Source organism: Pelodiscus sinensis, chromosome 2 (assembly GCF_052426305.1).
Source record: "Pelodiscus sinensis isolate ZL-2025 chromosome 2, ASM5242630v1, whole genome shotgun sequence".
NCBI lineage: Eukaryota > Metazoa > Chordata > Testudines > Trionychidae > Pelodiscus > Pelodiscus sinensis.
The window spans coordinates 83,247,594-83,264,033 of record NC_143053.1 but is presented as its reverse complement, the minus strand read 5'-3'; the positions used below and the strand labels follow the sequence as shown (position 1 = coordinate 83,264,033).

At 43.8% G+C, this 16,440-nt stretch overlaps 1 protein-coding gene across 4 annotated transcripts in view; it reads left to right on the top strand.

The window, feature by feature from the left end:
* LPIN2 (lipin 2) overlaps positions 1–16,440 on the top strand; it is an 82,020-nt gene that overhangs the window by 13,689 nt on the left and 51,891 nt on the right. For 3 of the 4 annotated variants that reach the window (XM_006139030.5, XM_006139028.5, XM_006139027.5), the window contains exon 2: positions 10,751–10,951. In XM_006139030.5, coding sequence (XP_006139092.2) covers positions 10,760–10,951 — 192 coding nt within the window. In that variant the 5' untranslated portion in view covers positions 10,751–10,759. Of the gene's footprint in view, positions 1–5,112; positions 5,870–10,750; positions 10,952–16,440 lie in introns of those variants that run through there. The other variant, XM_006139029.5, reaches the window with a different exon arrangement.

Genomic DNA, 16,440 nt, shown 5'->3' with positions numbered 1-16,440 from the left:
AGTGTGAACTGTCCAATCTGCTTGGAAAAAGCTGTACTTTACAACATATTTTAGTGTGTAATATTTTGGATTTCCCAGGCAATACAATATGTTAACCAAAGGTTGGATTACTACACCAGATGAAGTAATCTAGGGCTGTGTCTAGACTGCATCCCTTTTTCGTAAAAGGGATGCAAATTAGACATATCGCAATTGCAAATGATTTAAATCCCCCCCGCTTCATTAGCATAAAAATTACTGCCGCTTTTTTCCGGCTCGGAGATTTGCTGGAAAAAAGCGCCAGTCTAGACGCGGATCTTTCGGAAAATAAAGCCTTTTCCGAAAGATCCCTTATCCCTGAGGCTCTATTTTCTGAAAGATCCACGTCTAGACTGGTGCTTTTTTCCGGCAAAGCTCCGAGCCGGAAAAAAGCGGCAGCCATTTTTATGCTTATGAAGCAGGGGGGATTTAAATCCCCGCTTCATTTGCGGGGATTACGAAAAAGGGATGCAGTCTAGACACAGCATAGGACTGTGAGCTAGGTTTTAAAAATGAAGACTGTTTTTCCATTGTGGTATTGGAAATTCCCAGGAAATTCTTTCTCTTCATATAGGTGCTGTTCTAGCTGTGTCACATGCTTGCATACAGATGTTCTATTAAAAGTTCCTGAACTATGAACAACGCATATTAATGTAAATTGTATTACTTTTGCAGTACTCAAAAAATACTAAGGGGCTGTGCCCAGTGTTCCCCCTAAGATGAGCTGCAGCACAGCTTCACAGGTGATTAATCAGTCTTGCCCAGTCATTCAGCTCTGTGCTGGTATCCCTGAGCCTCTGACTGGGTAGGACTGATTAATCACCTGTGAAGCTGTGCTGCCCCAGCAGTTTAGAGGGAACACTGGCGGCAGGAAAAATGTATATGGGGGTGGGGGTGAGATGTTATATCAGTGGTCCCCAACCACTAGAGGTTGCCGGGCGCCAGGGGGCGTCGCCGTTTGCCCACCGGGCACCAGAGGGCGGGGACACTTGCGCGCCTGGGGGCGGGGGCGGGGGCCCCCCCAAGCAGCGCGCGCCCAGAGCACAGCCAATCTGCGGCGCTCCCGGAGCCGGCGCTCACCGTGCATGTGCCACGTTCCCGGGGCCAGGCCATCCCCGAGCACTTGGCAGGCGCACACAAATGCCCCCGCGAGTGCCATGGCGCCCGCGGGCACCGTGTTGGGGACCACTGTGTTATATGCTTTGTCAGTTTTGAGGCAGGGACCATATCTGTCTTAGTTTAGAATTTCCTGAATTTCAGAGTTCACTGCTGAAGTGTGTTAAAAATTTCATGTGAACTGTCTGAGCTGAAAATGCCTAAGTTGTATTCTATAAGCCTCTGTTCCTCAAACTGTAAAATCTACTTCATTTAAGGGTGGGGAGAGTTTAATGTAGTCAGTATTGGATTAAGTGTCTTTTATGTTGCATAGCTCATAGTTATTTTTAGTTTCATAAACATGTGGCTTCATTTTCAGAGTGAGTACTTTTTCCCCTTGTTCTGAATTTACTGTTAAACTTTATCTTAAAAGATAGAGCAGGCAGTTGCAATTTTTACATTCCCTGTATTGGCTTATTGCAAATGCAGGGTGTTTTCCCTCCTAGTTAGAGGCACAGGATGCTCCACCAATATTTGAATATTTTCAATTAAGGGGGCTCTTACAAACGTAAGCTTATAACTTAGATGTTCAAAACACAAGACCTCTGGAGCATTAAAAGTTACAAGAAGTTCCCTTTTGCAGTGGAGCCCTCAGTATCGCTGGGCCTTTAAAATCTGCTGTTAACTCAGCAGCATTGTTCAGTAAAAATTAACTTTTGTTTTTTACTGGAGTCAGGTCAGGCAGCATGCATGTTCTGAGTCCCAGGGACAAATGAAAGCTAAAATGTATTTTTTTTAAAACACTGTTAGATTAATTAAGCTAGCAGACTATTTTCATCTTTTATACCAGCCATGTAAGCTAGCCTGCTTTTAGGTGGTTCCAAAGACGATAAAGAGGAGACCACAGTTTTTCTTTTTAGTCTGCGGTCCAGACATTGTGTGATTTTTAACCATTTAAGCCTGACAATAAGAGGGGAAACATTACTTCAAAAGTTTCTGTGTATCATTTCTAAAACTCTGGTCAGAACCAACGTGCTCTCAAAATTTATTCTGCACATGGATGGAAAAAGTTAATGTGCACCAAGATATGTGAGGATGTGCACCTCCACTAGAAACTAGGGATGTGAAAAGTAAACTGGTTAACTAGTAAGCCTCACTCTTGTTGGGTGAGGCTTACTGGTTCCAGTTACCTGGTGGGGGCCCACCAGAGCACTCCCTGTCCATGTCAGGCCACCCCCACACGTTACATTCTGACTCCCCAGAAATAGGACAGGCAAGAACCAGCTGCAGAGCCCTCAACGAAGCCTTCCTAGGAGTAGGTACAGCAGCAGCTTTCTTTTTTTTTTAACTTGAAATTTAAGTACCTCATTTTCAGCTTATTTAAAAAAAACTCTAGATATTTCCTATGTAACAAATAGTTATTTAAGGCTTTAAAGTCTGATAGGTTCTTCACGGCCTTCAGATATATCTGCTGTTTTTTAAACCTAACTCTGCTGCTGTTGCTACAGCAAGGTAGCAAAAATGCTTATTTCTAGTAGAGATTCTGCAAGCTTCTTTTATTGTAGCTGTATGTTGGTCTCCATAATTCTGTTTTGCTGCATTTGTCCCCCTTAAAACATTACCTCTTCAAAGTCCTGTTTTCTGGTAAATGTTTCTTCCTCTTCTCCCCCTGAAGTAGGAAGCAGCTTCTTTTGGATCCATTGAAAACTGCATCTTAAATCAGCTGGATGCTTGAGAGCAGTATAAAATGTCATCCCTTTCTGTCTTCAGTAGAGATGTAAAAGATTAACCGGCGGGGGGGCTGCTCCAGACCCACTGGGCCTTCTGGAGCGACCCCAGACTGTGATGGAACCTAGCCACCCTTCCCTCTACTGCAGGTTATGCACTGGCAGCAGCCCCAGCTAGTCCTACTCCCCAGGAAGGTAGCTTCACAGCATGCTCTGTGCTATAAAGCTTATTTAAGTTTTATACTGCAGAGCCTGCAGCGCGTGTAACTGCTATGGCTTTTAGCAGTTACATGGTTACGTTTTTAACCCCATTTTTACATCCCTAGTCTTCAAGTGGACCAGAATTGTTCCTTTTTGTATCTAAACATTTCTAAAACACCAATCACTGTAGTAGTTAAGTTATGATAGATGGTGGGCGTGTCTAACCTCCTCAGTTTTAAGAACTTTTCGAACTTCTTGGCTGAGGAGAAAATGGCTGAAGCTGCATGTGGATTTTGTTCTCCTGAAATGTTGAGCAGTCATATGAAAATGCTCCTTGATCAGCTAGAAGGATTTTATACGCAAAGTAGAAAAGCTAGTAAATATTTCTTTCTTTAGAATACAGGCAGTCCCCGGGTTACATGGATCCGACTTACATCGGATCCCTGCTTACAAACGGGGTGAGACAACCCCACACTAGCTGCTTCCCCCCAGCAGACCAGGGAGACACGAAGCTAGCGCCCTCTCCCCCCCCAGCAGACCAGGGAGACGCGGAGCGGCTTTTCTCAGCAGACACCTCAGCTTGAGAATAAAGGACTGAGGGAAGTGAGGTGTGGGAGAATAAAACTGAGCTCTGGAGAAATGTTTGGCTAGAGTTTCCCCTACAATATGTACCAGTTCCGACTTACATACAAATTCAACTTAAGAACAAACCTACAGTCCCTATCTTGTACGTAACCCGGGGACTGCCTGTACTTCATTAAAGCAATGAAGTTTTCATGTTCCAGTTACAGCAGGGCTACTCAACTTTGGAAGCCCCGGGGGCCACAATGATACTCGCAGCACATGCTGAGGGCCACAACTAAAGTGTGTTTGCATGTATATGCAAATATATTTGCAAATAGATTCTTTCACACTGATGGGCATGAATACTGTTAAGGCAAGACTACACAACATGCAGGCTCCATTTAAGTCAGTTCTGCTGATATTAATAAAACACAATCTTTACCCAATTTCTACCCATTTAACAGCGTTTTAATGAACAATGTGTGGAATAAAATACATTAAGACAAGACTCCTGTGACTAGTTGCTGTGAGGTACCCTTACTGCAGTGGTCCCCCAACCTTTTGAGGCTGCTGGGTGCCCGGGGGCGGGGCTATTCACATGCCGGGCACCCGGGGCGAGGCCACACATGCACCCGGGGCTGTGCACATGCCTGGGGGCGGGGCCACCCATATGCCACGCACCTGGGGCCAGCACAGTCCTTGCACCGCGCAGCTGGGGGCAGGACCACCCAAATGCTGCGCATCTGGGGCCGGGGCTGCCCATATGCTGCGCACCGGGACTGACGCTGCCCATACGCTGTGCGCCCAGGGGGCCGGCACCGCCCTTGCGCCTGGGGGGGAGGGGCCAGCCCGGTTCACTCAGCGGGTGCACAGAAATGGCCTGGTGGGTGCCATGGCGCCCGCGGGCACCGCATTGGGGACCACTGCCTTACTGACTACAAAGGTGCTGTACAAAGGTAGGGAATTAGCTTTCTTCCACTGGAGGAAAGTAGAAGCCCCAAAACAAGTTAACACATGGCTTTAGGGTTTGTAGACATTTGCATGTTTCAAAGAGCTTGCAAATAAGTCCTGCAGTACCTTAATACTATTCATTGTTCTTTTCAGCTACAGACTCACACAGCTACCCCTCCGAAACCGTTAATGGCTTAAGAAAGAAAAGATTCTTTGAACACCTTTTAACACCTATGTGACGGACCCGGCGGGGTCCGCACTGGCCCTGGGGGGAGGGTTAATCCCCCGGGCGAGGGAATGGGCGCCGCGGCCAGAACTGGCGGGGCCGGTCCCGACCTGCTGGAGCAGGGGCACAGGGGAGCCCGGACAAGCCCGTGGCGAGAGAGGCGGGACCTGACCTGGCACGCGGGAAAGCACCCCGGTGGGGGGGGTGTGACCTGCACTTGGGGGCAGAGCCCCGAACGCGCACCGGGCAGAGACCAGAGGGGAAGATGGGGGGGTGGGCGCCTGGCACACCTACTGGGGAGCCGGGGGCCAACAGGGAGCCCAAGGCATCCTCTGAGGAGAGGCTGGGGCAACCCTGAGCCATGGCTGCCCCTTCTGACTCTGTGGAGGCTGGGGTGATGCAGAGTAACATAATTATATCACTCTGTCATCCTCCAGAAAAAAAATTATATCTAATTTATCTAATATATCTGAGAGAGCGAGAGCAAGCTCTTTCATATTTAAAACATTAATTTAAATAAGTGATGTTATATGTCACATTTAACTAGGGAAGACTCTTGCAGAGGTGAGTTAAAGGAGGGATTTGGAGAATTATTGACACATCCTCTTAACTTATATCAGCACTATTGGATTCTACAAGAATAAATTTAATTTAAATTACTGTGACTTAGTCTACTGCTAGTATGATAATGAAAGCTCTGAACAAAAATAATGAATATAACAAAGATGATTTGACAGACATTGGAGCAATCTCATCAGAAAAGCAACTGGGAAGAATTTTTCCAGTATATAGTCTCTTGATTAGATTCTCTAAGAAAACCCTTGATCTCACTCTCGAATCTGCAGGAGAGTTCAGATTCATAGATACTAATGAAGGTAGACTAATATATGGACCCAGGAAGTTTGTTGAAATTGGTCTTGAGTAATAGACTAGAGCAAAATAAACAATGAAATACTGAAGTTGTGTTGTCAGGCAGCAACAAGTTCAAGGTACAGATCTTTTTTGTGTTCACAACTGGTCAGAATCTGTTCAGTGCCGTGCTTGGCTGCAGTGGTTTTTTTGTTCTGGAATAAGGTCAACGTTGCATGTAAGAATTATGTAGCCAATTTAATACAGTTGTAATTAATCTGCAGGTTTTTTGCAGTACAAGCTGTATAACTACCTTTGCAATCTTGCTCTCCTATGAAACATCTCAAAGATTCTGCTTGAAGGATGGGGAGGGGAAGCTTTGTTCCTTCAGGGAGCTCAATGCTATATTCGTAAACTGCAATAATTTTACTTGTTCAAACTAACACCAAAGAACTTTCTAGTATTACTTTATGAATTTACAATTATATTTGAACTACTCAACTTTAATTACACTTTTTGTACATATCTGCCATTTTAGTGTCATTCTTTTTTCTTTCCTATGTTAGATTATAGTGAATCTTTAGCTTGTCAATATGTCTGCAGATATTCTTCTCTTCCTCTCTTTCATTCTGCCTATTTCTTCTTCCAAGTCTAATAATATTTCTTCATCCACTCCACCTGTTGTTATTGTTAGTTTTACTGCTGCCAACAGGATTCTCAATGAAAACAGTGAAAATAGAGTAAGGCTGTTTTTTATTGGGCTGAAATTTTGTGAAAGCTTTGGAAAGTCGCTGAGGATTGGTGTTTTTCTGCAGATTTAGGAGGGTAGTAGTGTATCTGTTGACACTTTTCATGTATTAAAGGCTATCTTCATAAGCTTCAGAGATAGAAATTCATTTTTTAAATAAAAGCTTTGCTTCTGTAGAAGTTGAGAGCAGTCACCAGAAAATGTTGCCCACTTGTCCCTGGTGAGTGGGTTTTTCAAGCCTTCTGTAATGTAGGTAGCTGAATGTTGATTTTTTTTCCTGAGCATGTTATATCCTCAATTATTTTTAATTAAGATACATTATCTTGAAAAAGCAATTTTCAAATGTCAGACATATGTTGTCACTTCTAGCTACAGTGCCTGGTCTTTTGTAACTTTTTTCACTGCAAAAACTGAGTTGAGGCATCTGTGTAAAATTCCTGAAAGTGGTACTACTTATCCCTTTATTTCAGGAAGAAATCTTTCTTATTGCATTTTGTGGTTGCTGATGCAGATGAATGCCATCACTTTTCCTAAAAGCTCTGAAAAGGGTTTGAAAATTTGAATATTGTTAGAAGTCTTAGCACCACATAGGCGGTGACATTACTAGCAAATTATTCCCTACAACAAAGAAAAGACAATAAATTTTCTAACCTGCTCCGTTCCACTGGCTACAACAGCAACTGCCTCAACCCACCGGATAATATTATTAACCTCTCCAGCTACAAACTCAATCCAGCAGAAGAGTCTGTCTTGTCCCGGGGTCTCTCTTTCTGCCCCACGTCCCCCACAAACTGGATACAATTTTGTGGTGACCTTGAGGCTTTTTTTCGCCGCCTCCGTCTCCGAGAATATTTCCAAACCACCACTGAACATCAATCTGACCTACCAGATCCCCCCTATCAACACCAAAGGAAAAATAATTCTATATGGACTCCCCCTGACGGTCGGAATTACAATCTGGATTTCTATATACACAGCTTCCGCAACAACACACAGACTGACATTATTCGCAAACAACAACAAGCGACACACAATCTTAGCCGTGCTGAACACCATGCCATCCAGAGTCTCAAAAACAACCTGGACATTGTAATCAAACCAGCTGACAAAGGGGGTGCTGTGGTCATTATGAATAAGGCCGACTATAACCAGGAGGCAACCAGACAACTCTCGAACACCTCATTTTACAAACCTCTCCCCTCTGATCCCACCTTGGACTACCAAAAGAAACTATACTGTCTCCTTAAAAGCCTCCCCACAGCTACTCGGCAACAGATCCTCACAGAATCACCTTCTGACCCCCGACCAGGATTGTTCTATCTATTTCCCAAGATCCATAAACCTGGGCACCCCGGACGTCCCATCATCTCTGGTATTGGCACGCTCACTACTGGTCTATCCAGCTATGTAGACACTCTTCTCAAACCCTTCATAACCAATACCCCCAGCTATCTCCGAGACACTACTGACTTCCTAAGGAAACTACAAAACATCGATAACCTCCCCAGTTATACCATCCTTGCCACCATGGATGTAGAAGCTCTATATACCAACATCCCACATGAAGACGGATTACAAGCAATTAGAAACACTATCCCAGAGGACACTACTGCCAACCTGATAGCAGACCTATGTAACTTTGTTCTCACCCACAATTATTTCCAGTTTGAGAACAACTTATACCTCCAGATCAGCGGCACAGCCATGGGTACACGCATGGCCCCACAGTATGCTAACATCTTTATGGCTGACCTAGAACAACGTTTCCTCAACTCCCGTCCCCTTTCACTCCTCCTCTACCTACGGTACATCGATGACATCTTTATGATCTGGACGCATGGCCAAGAAACACTGGAGATATTCCACAGAGATTTCAACAACCTACACCCCACCTACACCCCCCCAACCTACAGCCTGGACCATTCTACACGAGAGATCCACTTCCTGGACACCACCGTACAAATCAACAATGGAAAATTAGACACCACTCTCTACAGAAAACCCACCGACTCATACAGTTACCTACATGCATCCAGCTCCCATCCAGAACACACCACGCGATCCATCGTCTATAGCCAAGCCCTTCGATATAACCGCATCTGCTCTAATCCCACTGACAGAGACCAGAAGCTTCAGGATCTCTACCAAGCATTTATAAATCTCAACTACCCACCCAGAGAAATAAAAAAGCAAATTGAAAGAGCCAGACGAATACCTAGAAACCATCTACTTCAAGACAGACCCAAGAAAACCAACAATAGAACACCACTTGTCATCACCTACAACCCCCAACTTAAACCTGTCCAACACATTATCAATAAACTACAGCCTATATTGGAACAGGATACCATACTCAAAGAGGCTCTGGGAGACAGACCCATAGTCTCCTATAGACAACCACCTAACCTCAAGATGATTCTTACCAACCACCACAGGACATACCACACTAATACCAACCCTGGTACCTTCCCTTGCAACAAACCCCGTTGCCAGCTTTGTCCACATATTCATTCTGCTGATACCATTATTGGACCTAACCAAGTGAGTTATAAGATCAAGAACACATATTCCTGCGCATCCAGAAATATAATCTATGCTATCATGTGCCGAAAGTGTCCGTCTGCTATGTACATTGGACAAACATCTCAGACACTTCGCCAAAGGATTAATGCCCACAAAACAGATATCAGACAAGATCACAAAGAGAAAACAGTTTCTTGCCATTTTAACCAGAAAGGACACTCTCTCAATGACTTGACCACCTGCATTCTGCTACAAAGACCTTTTACATCTGCACTTGAAAGGGAATCCTCTGAACTGTCATTCATGTTAAAATTCGACACTTGCCAAGGACTTAACAAACATTTGAACTATCTCACCCATTACCAAGACAGTTTCCCCAATTATCACCTCTAATACCATTAACTCACAAACATCCCACTCTCCCTACCTCTAATATCATCAATTCACAGATACTTACCTTCCTTCCTTCCCCCCCCCCCCCGCATCCTCCTCCTGTTCTGCAATGTGATTTGTCCTTTTCATATTTGTTCATTTTTTTAATTGTATCCTTTGGTATATATGGTTGTGACTACTTTCTTCCACTATTTGATCTGAGGAAGTGGGTCTGGCCCACGAAAGCTCATCATCTAATAAACCATCTTGTTAGTCTTTAAAGTGCTACATTGTCCTGCATTTTACTAGCAAATTATCATTCAGCTCCTGCTTCAGAAGGAAATTGTTTATGAAGAAGACTATATTTATCTGTCTTCCTTGGTTTTGTTCCACTTTTGTTCTACATCACTTTGTCTTCAAGTAAGTCACTGAATTTAAGTAATTTCTATAGTGTAATAATTATGTTTAACTTCTGTTGATAAATTAGTGTGATGAAAATGAAGGAAGAGCCAGACATAGTGGAGGCTCCAGAAGTTTCTCCATAGAGTTCTGTCAGTATATTGTGGTACTGATCTGAAACATTGTTGTCTTGAATAAGGATTATCTGACCAATTGTATTAAAATATAAAGGTTTTCATGTAGTCAGTCTTCTGAGAGTGAAACAGCCACTTTAGGTTCCATTGAGAAGCTAAGCCAGGCTTGAATGTAGGCCTTCAAAATTGAAAAAAATATAAATACACTAGCAGTTTGAATGTCTTATGAAGTAAGGATGCTAAAGAGTGTGGTGTGTGGGGGGGGAGGTTGTTTTTGTTTTTTGTAAACATGAAAATTTCAGCCATTACACAATTACACGCAGGGGCCCAACTCTTCAGGAGCACACGGGAAGTTGGCTTTTTAAGCCAGCCTCTTTCCTGCTCCCTCATAGTGTTTGCAGGGAACCAGCTTTTAGGCCAGCTCCCTCCGAGCACCCTCCAACTCAGCCTGTACCAGAGGCAGCAAAGTTGGTGCTTGTGGAGAGCCAGCTCCTGATGAGCACCAGGTCTCACCTGCTTCTCTCCTTGCTCCTGCCCGGCTGCTGCTAATACGGAGACAGCAATGCAGGCTCCCCATGAGCACCAGCTCCTACCTGCTCTCCCTCTCCCACCTCTCCAAGCTGCTGCCTCTGATTTGGGGGAGGGGAGGAGTGAGCCTTGTGTGTAACTGTGAAGGTTGTAAATATGTATACTAACACATCCCTATTTTAAAGCAGCTTTTCATATGCTAGTTTAATTTATTTTTAATATAGCCTCATTTTGATATCTATGTGAAAACTGTCATTCTATTTTGGAGGAGGAATTCAAAGTTCAATCCAGTGTCTGTAAAAGACTTGTGTTAATCATGTGGGTTATAGTAAAAAGACATTCTGACAACTAAATGACACTGCAAGATTAAATTTGAAACAAATATGACTTCATAATTTTTTCTTTTTTCTCCTAGTCTCAGACTATGAATTACGTGGGACAGCTTGCAGGACAAGTTTTGGTTACTGTGAAAGAGCTATATAAAGGCATTAACCAGGCCACTCTTTCAGGATGCATCGATGTAATTGTGGTTCGGCAGCAGAATGGTACATATCAGTGTTCTCCTTTCCATGTCCGATTTGGGAAACTTGGTGTTCTGCGTTCTAAGGAAAAAGTGGTAAGTTTAGCAAATGGCATGTGCCAGGGAATATAAATGGAGGGTTTTTTTTTTTTTCATGTTGTACATGCTCAAACTTCAGTACTGCTGAAGCTAGAACACTTTGATGGTTTTGAGGTCTAATAGACAGCCTTTTGCTGCACGGTCATCTGATAAAGAATGAATCACAGCAAATATTAGGAAATAAAGATGGGATTTTTGAGCACTACCCATTCACCCATGAAAACTTACTATGAACCCAAGAGATGAATAGTCTTCTCATGACCTTAGACTAGATGAAATTTAAAAAAAAATCTTTTAGGAGATTTTTTGCTAGCTAGCAGCTAGCTGAAGAAACAGGGTATGTCGACCCTACCACCCTAGTTCGAACTAGGGTGGTAATGTAGGCAACCGGAGTTGCAAATGAAGCCCGGGATTTGAATTTCCCGGGCTTCATTTGCATAAAGCCGGGCGCCGCCATTTTTAAATGTCCGCTAGTGCGGACTCCGTGCCGCGTGGCTACACGCGGCATGGACTAGGTAGTTCGGACTAGAACTACCTAGTCCATGCCGCTTGTAGCCGCGCGGCACGGAGTCCGCACTAGCGGACATTTAAAAATGGCGGCGCCCGGCTTTATGCAAATGAAGCCCGGGAAATTCAAATCCCGGGCTTCATTTGCAACTCCGGTTGCCTACATTACCACCCTAGTTCGAACTAGGGTGGTAGTGTCGACATACCCCCATGGATTAAATGGCCGATATTGTAGTACTAGGACCAGATTATTTATGCTTAGGGGCTTTTACATGTTAGTTATTACCCTCTTCCCCATGTAACTTTCTTGATGCTATAATAAATATAATATATACTCTGGCATATATAAGCAGTCAAATTTGCAAAAAAAAGTCTTAAGATGTTCAGGGGAGTTTCTCATGCTTTAATCAAGTCTACCAATTTGTCTCAAATGACAGCTTTTTACTGGTAATTGTATATTTTCTTTTCTTCTTTAACGGGGATTGGCTCATATACACTGGAGGAGCAAGTGTTTCATGTCACTTCTGGACAACTGTACTCACTGTATTGACTAGTTTAGGAGGTTATAAAGCAGCAATGGACAACCTAGGCTAGTGAACGGGCCTCATGAGTGGCCTTCCTTCATCTCAGTGGGCCACAGGATTGTGGTAACCAAGACAGTCTCCTGGGATAAGGTAGTTTTGCTAGCTGAGCTTGTGTGCCTAGAATTTGCAGGGTGTGCCGAATGACCCATAGCAGGGCTCTGACTGGATGCAGAGGGAGCAAATTACTCTCACAGTCGATGTTGTGTGCAATCAGCCTGCACCTCACTACATGTACCCTTGCTTTACATACATGCTGTTTTATTAATAATAATAATTAATAATTAATGATGGTAGAAGGAAAAAACTATATGGACAGAAACCAGTATAATCTGGCAACCCTGCACATGGACAATGGTAAACAAAATGTACCATCTACATGTTTTGTTAGTCTATAAAGTGCTACCAGACCATTTATTGTTCTTTTCATATTGGGTTAGACTGTGCTCTGTCTGCCCAGTACCATATCTGCTGACAGTGGCCAGTGCCAGAAGCCTGAGAAGAAATTAACAGAACAGGGCAGTTATTGAGCAATTCATCTCATGGCATTTGGTCTGCCATCAGAAGTTTAAGGACACACAGAGAATAGGATTGTGTCCCTTACTATCTTGGCTAATAGTAGTTGATGGACCTGTCTTTCATGAGCTTACCTAATTGTTTTATGAACCTTCATTGTCTCCTGGCAATGAGTTTCACTGGTTGACTGTTGTGTGAAAAAGTACTTCCTTAAGTTTTATTTTTAAATCTTCTGCTTGATGATTTCATTGAGTGACCATCTGTTCATCTCTGAATGCTTTCTCATGTCAATGCCATTCTGCCTCCCCATATGTGAGGTTGTCAGAGATGTTTACCATAGGGATCTGCTGTGGCACTCACTTGAGGGCTGCATTAATGCGTCAGTATATTAGGCTCCGCTGATGATGATCCTACACCCTCTCCATTCCTTTTTGCCACCCATAGAGGTTAGTTGCATAGCAAGAGCTAGTGATTTAGTCTCTTCTGATTTCAAGCCTTAAGATCTTGTAAATAGCTTGTTTATAGTAGTTTGAGTCCCATCAGGGACTTAGCCCCAGGCATAGCATGGTCTAGTCTCCGTGATTTAAGCCCTGCTTTAACAGCAACAGACCTATGCCTCTTAGAATCCCTCACAACAGTTGTATCAAATACTTCGGGGAATCACGTGAAGGACACGTATCTGTAAAAACTGTCAACCCAGAACCTAGAAAGAGAGCAGTTCCTCCTCATGGAGGTTGCCCTCTGACTGGCTTCTGAGCTGTTACGGCCAGATTCTACCCCTTGTACCTTGGTGTTGGTGTGTAGCAAGCACTGCACTGCACCCAACAGCTTGCACTGGCCACTCATCACTGGCAAGGGAGATGGACCTGCTACCTATTTCTCCCCTCTGGATGCCTCTGAGCAGCCCCCAGTACCCTCTCTAGCTCCTGTATCAAGGCCTGAGCTAAGCTGGCTGGAGCCCTGCTGGCTAACTTGCCCCTCTGAGCACTGCTCTGTCCATGGTACCTGGTTCCCTTAGTAGTCAGCAACTTCAGTTCTCTCCAAAGCTGGAGAGATACTGTGTGCCGTGAGGTCAGACACCTTTTTTTATACAGCCCAATTGAGTTCTGGTTGGCTGCCTCAAGCCTCCCATTCATTGGCTGCTACCACAGTCTTCTCCTGCGAGCCACATACTGCTCTTCTTTAATAAATCCTCCCCTAAGAGATGTCTTTGTCTTAAAAAAACAAACAAAACCTCTTGTGACCTTTTTAATTTTACATGTCAGCAGTCTAGTTCCATTTTGGTTTTGATGGAGGCCATTCTTCCTGTATAGGTCTTCCTTTTGTCCAAAAGGTTTCACAGTTCCTGATAAATCTAAATAGGTCCTCTGAACGCCATGGTCTCATCCATGTGCCCTTCCCTCATGGAAACAATACTGAGATGAACAAGTTCTTGCTTATTTTTATATTGCACTAGTTGCCAATCAATACTGGAAATTCAAGTTAAAAGACATAATTGAATTTCTTAAGAATAACCAAGAAGCTTTCTGTAGAATGTGTGGTTGAGGAAAATAGTACTGCCATTATCTTGCACATTAGGTACGGCTAGACTGTGGGGCGTTTTGGGATACTAAAATTCTGCCGTGTCCAGGGAACACATTTGATCTTCCTTTTTTTTTTTTTCTTCCAGAAGAGCAAATGCACTGTTTCGGAAGCCTCTGTATTCCTCATTCTATGAGGAAGAAGGGGGCTTTCGAAAGAGGGTGGTTTTTTTCCAAAATTTGGCCCAGTCTAGACAGTCCAAATTTTGGAAAAGCGCCTTCCAACAAAAGTATCAGAAAAAGATATGCAAAATGCGGAGCGCATTTTATGTATCTTTTTCCGATAGATCCTCGCAGTCTAGCCATACCCTTAATGTTTTGTTGGCCACGCTGCTGACTTATCTCAAATCCTATTTTTAATGTTCTTATGAGGTCTTCCATTAAACATGATTGGCTTGATCCTTGTTGTAGACTTGTGGGATATAAGCCAAAAATACATTGCTACTGAAACTTTGTATATTCTTGCCCCAGGGGAAGGAGGGAGCGTGAAGGTGGATAGAAACTGGGCTGTTGCCTTTTTGTGTATTAAAGTATAAAGCAGACTAAGGGAGGACAAGTATCAGAGGGGTAGCTGTGTTAGTCTGAATCAGCAAAAGCGGCGAGTAGTCCTGTGGCACCTTATAGACTAACTGAAGTGTAGGAGCATAAGCTTTCGTGGGCAAAAGTTCGTAAGTTCTTTCTCTTAGTTCAAGTGTAGATTAGCATAGCAAAGCAAAGGGGAAGTACAGTTGGTTCATTCTGTCATAAGAGAAAAGGATTCTTACCAATCATGTTTAAGACTTCTTGAGCTACTTCCCCTGAAATCTGCTGCAAGTGTATATTTCTCAATGTTATTTCCTATTTAGTTGTTTTTTGGCACTCTTCCCTCTTGCCGTCCAACAGGGAGAAACTAACTCTCACAAGTGCTGCCATCTGAGAGTGTCTACACTACAGAGTTTTGCTAGAAAAAAGGCTGTTTTTCCGACAAAACTTGCATTATGTCCACACTGCAATGCTTTCTTCCAAAAGTTAATAGAAAGAACAGAGGGGTTTTCCAGCATTGGTAATCCTCTTTCTATGAGGAAGAAGCCTTTTTCCTAAAGTGCTCTTTTGGAAAAAGGCGTGTGTGGATAGGGAAGAGGGAGTTCTTTCGAAAGAAGAGGAAAAAGCACAGGTGCCTGGTGGCCATTCCATCCATAGTAATCATAGCTTACATGCGAGATAGAGTCCTCGCTGAATGGACGCTATCTTTCAAAAAAGCAGATGGCTTTTTCAATGCGCTTTTGTGTGTGAATGCTCTCTTTCAGAAGAAGTTTTTTCAGAAGTTCTCTTCAAGAAAAGCTTCTTCGGAAAGAATCCTGCAGTCTAGACATAGCTTGAGAGAAAACAAGACATCTTTTGTGGTCTAGTTAAATAGCTGTTTTTGGCATCTCTGTTGGGCAAATAATAATGGTGGCTGAATGATTTCTGTTACTAGTGCCTCTGTCTTTTTGACAAGCACCTGAGCCAGACTCCGTCACTACCAGGCCTGGTACTGACTCTCAGGACCTACATCCACAGGCCCTGGTTGATGCAGAAGGAGAAAAGGATACCTCTGGGGCAGGCCCTCTCTTCCTTCTCCCTACATGACAGTGTTGAGTGCTTGTATTGCTTCCCCATAATGACATCCAAGTTCATCAGGCACTGTGCAGAAGACTGGCCTGAAATCGTGACCTGGAAGTGGAAGTAATCAGAATCCTCCCATGGCCTGGTCAGTATTTTGACTTTGGCAGCCGTGTCAAAGGTGTCTATCATGGGATTGATTAATGCCCTGTGGCCAACCTCTTCTCCTTCCCTCCCTCCCCAAAGAGGGTCCCCCAAAAAGTACTTTGTTCCCACTTAAGGATAGGAATACTTGTACTTCCATCCTCCTATGGGTTCCCTGGTGGTCTTGACAGCCAATGAAAGGGACAAGCAAGGGCAGCAAGGAGGGACACACAAAGTGAAAGACCTCAAGAGACTAGATATATTTTGTAGAAAGATTTATTCTACTGGATGCTGTATAGAATAGCATTTCCAATCGACATTCCTGGGGAAGTATGACTTCAGTGTCTGGGAACTAACTTGGAAAGACAAGGACTTGCTTCTCCAGAAGTTCTCAGCTCTGATGGAGGAGGGGAAATCTGTAACCAGGGCTTCTCCGTAGGCTGCCCTTGATGCAGATGACTGGGCTTCTATTGTGGTCATGTGCAGATGCTCTTGGCTCCAGTCCTCAGCAGTCTTTCCAGGGCTGTTAATATGAAGATGCTTTGCATTCTCAAAGCAAATGGATGTGAAGTTCCAT